This window comes from Jaculus jaculus, chromosome 9, assembly GCF_020740685.1.
Source record: "Jaculus jaculus isolate mJacJac1 chromosome 9, mJacJac1.mat.Y.cur, whole genome shotgun sequence".
Taxonomy (NCBI): Eukaryota; Metazoa; Chordata; class Mammalia; order Rodentia; family Dipodidae; genus Jaculus; species Jaculus jaculus.
Window position 1 is genome coordinate 132,363,461 of NC_059110.1, and position 12,308 is coordinate 132,375,768.

The 12,308-nt window shown below is 43.0% G+C and overlaps 1 protein-coding gene across 5 annotated transcripts in view; it reads right to left on the reverse strand.

The window, feature by feature from the left end:
• The window catches only part of Helz (helicase with zinc finger), a 181,032-nt gene that overhangs the window by 141,101 nt on the left and 27,623 nt on the right, over positions 1-12,308 (reverse strand). For 4 of the 5 annotated variants that reach the window (XM_045159247.1, XM_045159244.1, XM_045159245.1 and 1 more), the window contains 2 exons: positions 8,148-8,375; positions 4,869-4,905 (listed from right to left, as the gene is read on the reverse strand). In XM_045159247.1, the coding sequence (XP_045015182.1) occupies positions 4,869-4,905; positions 8,148-8,357 (247 nt within the window). In that variant the 5' untranslated portion in view covers positions 8,358-8,375. Of the gene's footprint in view, positions 1-4,868; positions 4,906-8,147; positions 8,376-12,308 lie in introns of those variants that run through there. The other variant, XM_045159248.1, reaches the window with a different exon arrangement.

Genomic DNA, 12,308 nt, shown 5'->3' on the forward strand with positions numbered 1-12,308 from the left:
TGTTCACAGAGCTCCCCTGAGGTCGCCGATCTGTACATCTTCACTGGTACCAGAATCTCTTTCCTCTTGCTGAAATAGAATTCCAACATCAAACTTTATGACTCTTTGTTTAGTTCCCAGCTTAAACAAATCAGCTATGAAAATATTTTAGGAGAGCCCAGTAAATCAGATTACGGATAAGGTTTCAGATAATAGTAGGAAATAATTGTCTACTTTATTATGTTACTTTTTTTTTTTTTTTTAGAGATATACACTGAAGTATTTAGGGACAGATGCCATGATGTCTATAATTACATTACAATGTTTCAGAAAACAATGAAGTAACTATGGGCAAAACATTAATTGTTCAAACTAAGTTATTCTTTCAGAATGAGTATTACAATACACTTCCTCTGCTTTCGTGTACATTGAAGATTTTTCAAAAGAAAAATACTTGTTTTTAATTCCCTAACAAAGTCTGCCTGTCTGATTTCCTAACCTACAATGGGCCAGAAGCAGCAAGTGAAAAGAGGGAGGAATGGCACAAGGTATGTTAAAAGTTGCAAAGAGCAACGGAGGCCCTGGTGTGCCCATTCTCTCTATCTGCCTCCTTATTTCCCTCTTCCCCTAAATAAATAAATAAATAAATGCTAAGAATTTAATGCTGAAAAAGTCTTCTGAAAACAAACTGATCTAATAGCAAGAGGACAGCCATCAAGTCCACACCATGTGAAGGACAACAGGAAGGTCATGGTCTGAGACACTTACATAGGTGCTAACCAGGGCTGCACGTGGAAGCGCCTCAGCACAAGCATGCAGGTGACACCGAAAAGAGACCCAGCAGCTTGCTCCTTTGGAATCTGACTGACTGTCCAACCACCGTATCTTGTACAGAAATAAAATTATTGCAAAGTAGCCAGGCGCGGTGGTGCACGCCTTTAATCCCAGCACTTGGGAGGTAGAGGTAGAAGGATCGCCATGAGTTCGAGGCCACCCTAAGATTCCATAGTGAATTCCAGGTCAGCCTGGACTAGAGTGAGACCCTACCTCGGAAAAAAAAAAAAAAAAATTATTGCAAAGTTGAAAGAAGTTACATGTAATAGCAGGATTCTATACCAACATGAATATTCTTAGTTGCTATTCCGAGATGTCTATTTCAAATGATTAACTTTGTATGCATGATTTTGTACTAATTCTTTAAATGACCACTTCTAATTTTTTTCTGATTGTATTAAAGGGAATAAAAAAATTATATAGAAGACAGGCATGGTGGCACATGCCTTTAATCCCAGCACTCAGGAGGCAGAGATAAGAGAACTGCTGTGAGTTAGAGGCCACCCTGAAACTATGTAGGTAATTCAGGTCATCCTGAACCAGAGTACCCTAACCTTGAAAAAACAAAAACAAAAAACATTAAAAAACATAGAATATCATCAATGGGGCTGGAGAGATGGCTCAGTGATTAAGACACTTGCCTGCAAAGCCTAAGGACCCGGGTTAGATTCCCCAGAGCCCACATAAAGCCAGATGCACAAGGTAGCACATGCGTCTGGAGTTCCTTTGCAGTGCTGAAGGTCCTGGCGTACCCATTCTCTATCTGCCCTTCTTTCTCTCTGTCTAAAAACTAAAACTTTAAAAGAGAAATATGTCAGGGTTGTAGAGATTTAAACAAAATATCATCAATGAACTCCTTCCTTATAAGGAGCTAACCAACTTTTCATTTCTATACACAGCACTGCAAGGAAGACCGCCCTGCATACAACTCCTCCTCCCTTTGTACTGTTTACTTAGGACAGTGTCTCAGAAGTGAGGTTAGTTAAGTCAAAGGGTGGACAGCATCACCAGCTGAGTTCCACTGCTACTCCACTGGCAGCAGGGTATACACATCATGACAACTTCACCTTAGAACTGGCTACGTTTATATCTTGGTAATGCATTGTTTTAAAATAGTACTTAATTTGGGGCTGGAGAGATGGCTTAACGATTAAGGCGCTTACCTGCAAAGCCAAAGGACCTCTCAGTTCGGTTCCCCAATAGCCATGTAAACCAGATGCACAAGGTGGTACACGCATCTGGACTTTGTTTGCAGTGGCTGGAGGCCCTGGCACGTCCATTCTCCCCCGACCCCCCCCCCAAATAAATAAATAAAATATTAAAAATAGTACCTAAACCATGGGATATATTTTGTAATCATGGAAAATGTTAATAAAAATTTTTTAAAAAGTACTTAATTCTAAACTGCTAAGTAAAACAACAGGAAAACAAAACATTTTCCAACATTTCTTTACCAACATTGATTTTCCTGTGGCTTCACAGACATTTAACCTTCATGACCTCTGTTTGCACATTCCCAAAACGGAAGACTAGCTCAACTTTCCAAGTCCTCAAGAAAGTGAGAATTAAAGAAGCATGGACTGCTTCTCATACCTGAGACGGGCAAGATGCCAAGGCTGTTGGATTTTGGTGTTAGTAACATCATGGGAATGGACATGCTCGGGTAGTGCAGAAGGTGGGTGCATTTAACACTAATCTGACAGTGCCTATACAAGGCCAGTTTCATATGCTCCTTACACAACTCGGAGTAAGCCACCTTTGAACACTTCCTACAGAAACAAAGGCAGTAATAAGCAAGATCATGTTTCTTACAGACTGGCTCGGAGCAACAGACTGTAAAATTAGAACCGCCTGAAGCATGTCCAAGTGAGGAAATGCCTGACTAAATCACCACACACGCACACCGGGGAATGTTCGTCATGAAGCAGAGCTAAAGCATGAACTTGGAAAGGCGGTCATAGTATAATGATATATATGTATGCAAGCAGCTTTGTGAAGATCACATTAAAATTCTATGTTAGGGCTAGAGAGATGGCTCAGTGGTTAAGGTGCCTGCCTGCAAACCTAATAACCCAGGTTCAATTCCCCAGTACCCATGTAAAGATGTACAAAGTGGTGCATGCATTGGGATATCATTTGTAGTGGTAAGAGGCCCTGGCATTTATTCATACACTCATTCATTCATCCTCTCTCTCTCCTTACAAATAAATAAAATATATTTTTAGAAAATTCTTCCTTAAGCCAGGGGTAGTAGCACAGGTAGGAGGATCACCATGAGTTCAAGGCCAGCCTAAGACAACATAGTGAATTCCAGGTCAGCCTAGGCTAGAGAGAGACCCTATCTCGAAAAATAAAAAATAAAAAAATTCTTCCTTAGCACTCACTCTCTGTCTCTTCTCTTCTCCTCTCTCTCTCTCTCTCTCTCTCTACAAATAAAAATATAAAATAAATAAATAAATAGAAGTTGCAAAAGTTGGCTGTAATATCACAGGCTTATAATCTGAGCACTAAACCAGGCAGATCATGACTTTGTGGCCAGCCTGAGCTACATAATGAATCCCTGTATCAAAAACTGGAAATCGAAGCTGGGCGTGGTGGTGCACGCCTTTAACCCCAGCACTCAGGAGGCAGAGGTAGAAGGATCACTGTGAGTTCGAGGCCACCATGAGACTACATAGCGAATTCCAGGTCAGCCTGGGCTAGAGCGAGACCCTACCTCAAAAAAAAAAAAAAAAAAATTCTTTAACTTTTAAAAGAAAACTCAGGATAGAGATATAGAGATGGCTTAGTGGTTAAGGCGCTTGCTTGTGAACCCTCAGGACACAGGTTCAATTCTCCAGGTCCCATGTAAGCCAGATGCACATGGTGGCACATGTATCTGGAGTTCATTTGCAGTGACTGGAGGCCCTGGTGTGCCCACTCTCACTATCTCTCTTTCTCTCCCTCTCTCTGTCTCTAATAAATAAACAAAAACTCTTTTTAAAAAGTTCAATTTACATATTATAAACACTTGTTTCTACTACAAGTGAAAGGTACAAAAGACCCAGCAAACTACTAATGGTTTCTTCACATGGAAGCAGGAAAGGAATTATTCCGTTCTTTGTATTCTTCCATATTATTTGATTTAGTATTTATCTGCTTAGTAGTCTTTTATGAATGTCCAAAGATAACAGATATTTCTAAGGAAATTGCACTAGATATCTCAATTCTAATTTAACTCTCAAACCAGTACAATTCTACAAAGCCAAGTCTCAAATGGATGGTTAAATTATGTTCCATACAACATAAGACTATGTAATATATGGTTTTGTAAGGTTCAGCAAAAATATTTAACACTTGTTGAAGTGTTGATACAAGGGAGTCAGGAGGGGTAAATGAATCTGTGCTAAACACCTACGTCCCAAGCCCCACTTCTGGATAAATGAAAGGTGGTATTATCCAAGCCACTGAGCTGTGCACAACTGTTCCCCCAGAGCGCATGAGAACGCATGCTGATCTCCTCACCCTCAAGTCCTGAACTCATTCTAGTGGGACAGCAGCAAGCATAAGGAAAAGGACTTCTACACTGCTCAGAGAACATGAGTCTTATTGATCTCAACTTCCTTCCCAAAAGAAAACAAGAAAGCTAACAAGCGGTGAAGCTAGATTCTTCTCTCTAAGGAAAACCTCCTGATTAATGAAAACATTTTAGGAGAGATAAGCCCTCCTTTTCAACAAATCTATCCTTAACATTGTAATCAATGTAGGCTACAGTTCTTCAACATGGGCACTTATTGTCTGCAACTATTTACCCAAACTTTAACTATCAATGTTCCCAGGATGGGGAAGAGTAATGTTAACATTCATGAGTAGTGCAGCCCATGTGTTCTCTTTGGGAATGACTATCCTAGCACAAAAGACATCAACCAAATCAGCCATGAGGCACCACAGGAAGATAAGGGTTCTAAATATTGTAACTGCTTTTGAAATTGCCAAATTTAAAAAAGAATCAAACTTAACTTTGCTCAAACAATTCAAATAATTCAAATCAGAAAAGGTCCCATTTTTAAACATACCATGCCTACAATCTTCATCAGCTTGCCCATAGTTTTTCTGCAAAAAGAAAGACATAAGATAAAATTAAGCACTTCAAGGACCACTTTTAAGAAAATGTCACCAAAGAAAAGCTCAGTCCTGTTTGACAATACAATCATGAACATTGTAAATGTAAGCTTCATAGAGCTAACCCATGTGCTCTGTGAAGATTAAATACCCAACACTGTAAGTGAGCAACACCGTGAATCCTACTCCACTCATTCCCGACCTTCTCCCACCTCAGCTACCTACAGGCTCCTCTCCCACCTCCTCAGTCAACTATTTGGAAAATTGGAGGCATGAGAATTTCCACTGTCACCACCCCAGCACCCTGTTCCTCTCACCTGTTCCCAGATAAACTATCCCTTTCTAAAGCTGACTACTATGTAGTCAAGCCTGTCCCACCACCCCACCAAGCCTCCTCTACCTCTCCCACATCACCCTGGCTTTTTGCTAATATGCTATCAATTATTTCTGCCAACTTAAAAAAAATTTCCTGCTAACTTCACAGTTCCCACCAGCTACCCTTTTGTGTATGTGTGAGACTCCTTGTGGCAGAACTCCCCCGCAATAGTTACCTATACTATTGCCAAAGACTTCGTTACCCACCAGAGCTAAATGGTAAGACCTATTTCTGAAGACACCACAGGCTATGAGCCCAGGATAAGGAGACATCAAGCTGCAACTGAGAAGGAAGCCAGCTTCCTGATGGTCAGCCCTCAGAGTGCGGGAAGTGCCATCGGAGCTGCTGGTGGATAATGGCCACTAACAGCGTGAACACGCATAGGGATCCTACAAGCTACAAGATCAACAAACCAGGTAAGCACACACCTGTGCAACAGTGGCACACAGGCTGTGGAGGTAACCAACTACTCTCCCACTGGAAGGGAATGCACACATGATACTAAGAACCAAGGCAGAAGCCAACAGATAGGAAGGTCATCGCCTCCAGAGAGAAACTTCTACTGTTCTTTGGCTAAGAAGAAAAGGTATGCCCACCAGAGAGTTTTTTAAAGCCCTACATTTACCCTCTTTGATCCAAGCTACTTTCACTCTTGGTTGGAGAATCTGGATTTTTTTTTCAATTTTTTTATTTTATTTATTTATTTGAAGGAGAAAGAGAGAGAGAATGGGTGCACCAGGGCCTCTTGCCACTACATACGAACTCCAGACGCATGCACCCCCTTCTGCATCTGGCTAGTATGGGTAAGTCCTAGGGAATCAAACCTGGGTCCTTTGGCTTTGTAGGCAAGTGCCTTAACCACTAAGCCATCCCTCCAGCTCCCTTTTTTTGGTTTTTCGAGGTAGGGCCTCACTCTAGCTCAGGCTGACCTGAAATTCACTATGTAGTCTCATGGTGACCTGTAACTCACAGCAATCCTCCCAAGTGCTAGGATTAAAAGTATGTGCCACCACACCCAGCAAATCTTTTTTTTTTAACAGATGTTCCGAAAAAGCTGCACTCATCCCGTCCACCAATGACCTCCATTCCATCAGGTCACCCATACCCATTTAGACACACTACTACATCTCTAGTGAACATTCAGTCACTTTCTTCACACAGCTCTCTACAGATTCCTCTTCTCTCCAACCTCTCACAAGTGCACAAGACTAAGACTTTAGCCTCTTCCCTGGTGGTTTTAGCAACCATATCCCACATGTTCTTAACCTCGCTCCCCCCAGCTCCACACCATCACACCCAGGCACTCAAACAACACCTCTAGTTGGGGGCTCAATGACATCTCAATGCCAAAGGTCCAAAACTAAGCTCACAAGCCTGTTCCTATCTACAGGTTTCTCACTTTAGCTAAAAGAAACTCCATTCTTCTACTCAATCAAAACAACAAAAACAAGCCAGGCATGGTGGCACAGGCCTTTAATCCCAGCACTTGGGAAGTAGAAGTAGGAGGATCACCATGAGTCCAAGGCCACCCTGAGACTACATAGTGAATTCCAGGTCAGCCTGAGCTAGAGTGAAAAAAAGGGGGTGGGGAGAAAACAAGCTGTGTGCGGTGGTACAAACCTTTAATCCCAGCAGCACTTGGAAGGCAGAGGTAGAAGGATCACCAAGAGTTCAAGGCCACCCTAAGACTACATAGTGAATCCAGGTCAGCCAGGACTAGCGAGAAACCCCACCTCAAAAAACAACAACAACAAAAAAGTACCAGGCCCCCCAGGTAGTAGTAAGTGACCGGTGCCATTCCCTGCATTCACTGTATCAGGAACTCCTTCCTGCCTTCAGTTTCTAAGCAGAATAAAGTAGAGCTAGCTGCCACTCTGACTTGAAGTTGGACACTGAGCCGCTGTCACTACCAGCCAAGATTTCCAACAATCTCCAAACCCGTCCCTTGCATCTACTCTTTTCCTTTATAGTCTATTTTCAACCTCCTAAGACACTCTGCTCCAAGTGTGGGAGCAGCTTCCTGCCTCACCCAGAACAAGATGCAAGCCTTTGGGATAACTCAGCAGGTCCACAAGCCTCTTTCTCCTCTTCCTGGCCTCCTAGATGTTGCTCAATCACAGCAGGCCCGCTTGCTTCGGCCTCAGGGCCTCCACACACCCGCCCTTACCAGGGATGCACGACCTCTAGGCTTTCATAAGGCTCACTTCCTTATCTCCTTCCTCAAAGAGGCTTACCCATATGGCAAAAGTGTAACCCCGCCTCAAGCCTCACTGCTCAACTCCTCATGTCCTGCTCTCCTTTAGCATAATGCTCACCTGTAGTTTGCCTATCTGTGTGATTACTGCTCCCTGATGGAAAATATGGTAAGGAAGAGAGCTTTCTCTTTTCCATCAATATATGTGCCGAGTTGCCCAAACAGTGCCTGCTATATAGTATACACTCAATAAATACTTGCTAAATGAGCAATCTAGAAAGGAAGGGAGGAGGGTACTTAATAGGTTGGTATTGTATATATGTAAGTACAATGATTGTGATGGGGAGGTAATATGATGGAGAATGGAATTTCAAAGGGGAAAGTGTAGGGGGGAAGGGAGGGAATTACCATGGGATATTTTTTTATAATCATGGAAAATGCTAATAAAAATTTTTAAAAAATAAAATAAAGAAAAAAAATGAGCAATCTAAAACTACATGCCACAGCAAAACTTACAAAGTTTCAAAACAGTGGACTGCCATCAAGGGCATTCAGCAATCACCAAGCACTTCACTGGTACTCTTTAGGACTGAAGCCACTGGTTTTTATGGGATGGTTAGCAGTATGTGGTCACATAGTGGTGTACCAACAGCATTTACTCACCAGCTGTAAAAACGAGGCAATTCGGTAAAGAAGGCTCTCGATTTTGATGCGTTCTATCTCCAGTGGACACGGCCCTGGGGAGTCTGCCAGGGAGTGCTGGCCGAGAGAAAGGAGAGCCTCGGTGCAGTGCTTGAGGGCCACGTCATAGTCCTGCCTCCTCAATGACTCACATGCTTGTTCACAGGACTCCTCAGCTCTTCTGTCTTCCATGACTCAGGGACAAAAAGCCTAAGGACAGGCAAAAGGAGCACATAAGAGTTCAAGGCCCAGTAATTATAAATTCTAGACCCACTTCTGCCTCCACCAGCTTAATTATCTAGATGGATAATTTCTTTCATTTGGGCTCTGATCAAAGTCACAGCTAAACAGCAGATATTGGTGCTATAAAATCTAAATGACTCTTTCATATTTATGAAGTCTTTATTAAGACTTAAGCTAAGGGCTGGAGAGATGGCTTAGTGGTTAAGGCACTTGCCTACAAAGCCTAAGAACTCATGTACAAATCTCCAGGTCCCACATAAGCCAGACGCACAACAGTGCAAGTACGTAATGACGCACATGCACAAAAGGGGGCACACACGTCGGAGAGTTAGTTGCAGCGGCTGAAGGCCCTGGTGCATCCATTCATTCTCTCTTTCTCTGCCTTCTCTCTCAAATAAAGAAAATTTTAATAAAGAAGATTTAAGCCAAAAATATTCACCATTGCCAGGCATGGGGGCACATGCCTTAAATCCCAGCACTCAGGGAAACAGCAGTAGGAGGATCACTGAGAGTTCAAGGACAGCCTGAGACTGCATAGTGAGTTCCAGTCCAGCCTAGACTAGAGTGAAACCCACCTTGAAAAGCCAAACAATAAATAAATAAATAAAAATCCACCATGATCCAGAACCACATAGTAAAATGGCAGATTTATCAATGAAGGAGATCTACGAATGAAATGTGACCAGGTATGACAAAGTATAAAAGAAACACAAAGGATTCCATACTTGTGACCAAAGGTGAGCAAATGTTTTCTATCCAAGCCTTCAAAGCACAGCCTCCTAGCTCCAACCTCCCAATTCGATGACTATAGTTACAGAAAAGGAAAATCTATATTGTGTAGAATTTTTTAAAATATTTGTGCTTGTTTGTGAGCAGAGAGAGAGAATTGAGCACATGAGGCCCTCTTGTAGCTGCAAACAAATCCCAGGTGCATACACCACTTTGTGCATCTGGCTTTATGTGAGTACCGGGGAACTGAACCCAAGCCAGCAGATTTTGTATGCAAGCACCTTTAACCACTGAGTCATCTCCCCAGCCCCCTGTACAGGATTTCTTTTTTCCTACCCCTAGAAAACTAGCTAAAATGGAAGTTGGACCTGTCCATTAATTCCATCTAGCAAACGTGCTCTGTGAGCCATGACCTGTGCAGACATCCTCAAATGCACGGACAGAGCACGAGGCCACTGCCTGCAAGCTGGAAGCTCAGGTCTAACAAGGAGGCAGGGCACAGGGAGCATGAGCAGCTCTCAGAAACAGAGGGTGCTCACCTTACACATGGGAACAAGAGCAAATGTAAACTTTTCAGAGAAATCTGTGGAAAGTTCACCAAAAATCCAAGGATGCCAAGAAGGGACAGGAGGAGCTATGCATGACCTCAAATGTCACCATGAGAAATGACAGTTCTAGTCCACAGGAAACAGAGCATGACGGAAAGCGTTTACACAAAGAAGAAACCTGTCAAGGGCTGGGGATATAGCTCAGTGGTAGAGTACTTGCCTAACATGTAAAAGGTCCTGGATTTGATTCCCAGTGTGGTGGGAAAAACGAAACTCATTAAATCAATCCTATGAAGAACTGCTTAGAGCTGGAGAGATGGTTTAGTGGCTAAGGCACTTGCCTGCAAAGCTAAAGGACCTCGGTTCGATTCCCCAGGACCCACGTAAGCCAGATGCGTAAGGTGGTGCATGCATCTGGAGTTCGTCTGCAGTGGCTAGAGGCCCTTGCACGCCTATTCTCTCTCTCTCTCTCTCTCCCTTTCTCTCTCTCTCTCCCTTTCTCTCTCTCTCTCTCCCCCTTCCTCCCCCCTCTTACTCTGCCTTGTTCTCTCTCAAATAAATAAATAAAAATAAATATATTTTTTAAAATAATTGCTTAAAAGGAGAATAAATGGCAGGCAGCACTGCTAACAAAAAAAAAACCACCAAAATAATCCAAGTGAGAGGCAGTGAGTCCCAGCATGCTTCTCCCAGTTCATCACTTGGAAAGGGAAACCTGGCAGACAGAACCTCATTGTAAAACCTGACAGTCACAATACTGCCTCAAGGACAGCTCTTGCTGACCCCTCCTCACTCTCCCCAACAAGCTTATAGATTGTTCTAGTCACATGATCTCTTTCCTGCAGTTGCTGACTTTCACTTTCCCAACTGGCCTCAAGGTTCTTCTCTGCTCTTGGCCCCTCTGACAGCCTGCTTCTGCCCTCACCTAGCTGTTCTGCAGCCATACACTTCTGTGAAGAATGACGGGAGAATGTTGTTGGCTGGCACTCAAAAGACAGGATCACTGAGTGCGAGCAAGATGACAGACATCAGAAGTGGGCAAGTACTTTATCCTTCACCCCTGAGAGTATTACTTTATCAGAAAATACAGAAATACCCAATAAATGGGATGAGAAGCCAAAGACAACTTCAACAGCATTTGTTAGAATTTATTAAATACAGATGGTATATACGTAATGTGTAATTTCTAAATTTTTGTTTCAAATTTGTTTTGGGGGGGATACAGTCTCACTGACCTGGTACTGACTCTGTAGTTCCAGGCTGGCCTGGAACTCGGTGATCTTCCCACCTCCACCTCTGGAGTGCTGGGATAAAGGTGTGTGCCACCACACCCGGCTCAGATTGAAATTTTTTAAGTACAGCTAAGTGTGGTGGCACTGCCTTTAGTCCCAGCACTTGGGAGGCTGGGACAGGAGAATCACCATGAGTTCGAGGCCAACCAAAGGCTACAGAGTAACCTCCAGGTCAGAATGAGCTACAGTAAGACCTTGCCTTGCAAAAGCCCCCCCCCCCCCGCAAAAAAAAATTAACTAGAAGCAAGACATCGTTTTTTACATGTTGTAGTATATTTTAAATATTTACACTTAACAAATAATGTTAAAACAAAAATGAAATCTAGGGGTTGGGAAGGTGAATCAGTGGATAAAGTACTTGCTGTGCAAGCATGAGTACCAGAGTTCAAATTCCCAGAGCCACATAAAAAGCCAGGCACAGGGCTGGAGGAATGGCTTAGTGGTTAAGGTGTTTGCCTGAGAAGCCTAAGTAACCCCATTCAATTCCCCAGGACCCACGTAAGCCAGATGCACGGGGGGGGGGGGGGGGGGGGGCAGTGGTCACATGTGCATCTGGAGTTCATTTGCAGTGGCTGGAGGCCCTGGCATGCCCATTCTCTCTCTTTCTCTCTATCTGCCTCTTTCTCTGTCTCTCTCAAGTAAATAAATTAAATATATTTAAAAAAAAAAAAAAAAAAGGCCAGGCACAGTAGCAAGAAGGGAAATGGAGACAAGAGAACCTGTGGGAAACTCACAGGCCACTTAGCCTGGTGAACAGAGCAGTGAAGGTTAAGGACAGACACCTGAAAGTTGTCCTCTGACTTCCACATGGACCCCAGGGCAGGTGCACACCCACATTCACACACATAAACACACAAACATATACACATCATAATCAAACACAAAAAAAAAATCTAAGACATGGTTCAGTGGTTAATGCACTTGCTTGCAGAGAGGGCCTAAAGACATGAGTTCAATTCCCCAGTACCTACGTAAACCCAGACGCACAAAGTGGTACCTGCATCTGGAATCTGTTTGCAGTGGTTGAAGGCCCTGCAGCACCCATACCCCCCCCTTTCTATCTCACTCTGCTTGTAAATAAAAATATAAATAAATACTAAAAAAATATTTTTAAAAAAAAATCTAACTGCAGCCGGGCGTGGTGGCACATGCCTTTAGTCCCAGCACTTGGGAGGCAGAGGTAGGTGGATCTCCATGAGTTCAAGGCCACCTTGAGACTACATAGTTAATTTTAGGACAGCCTGGACCAAAGAGACCCTATCTCAAAAAAAAAAAAAAAAATCTAAGTGCATTACTAACAAGATAATCCAACAAATATTTAAATAACATAG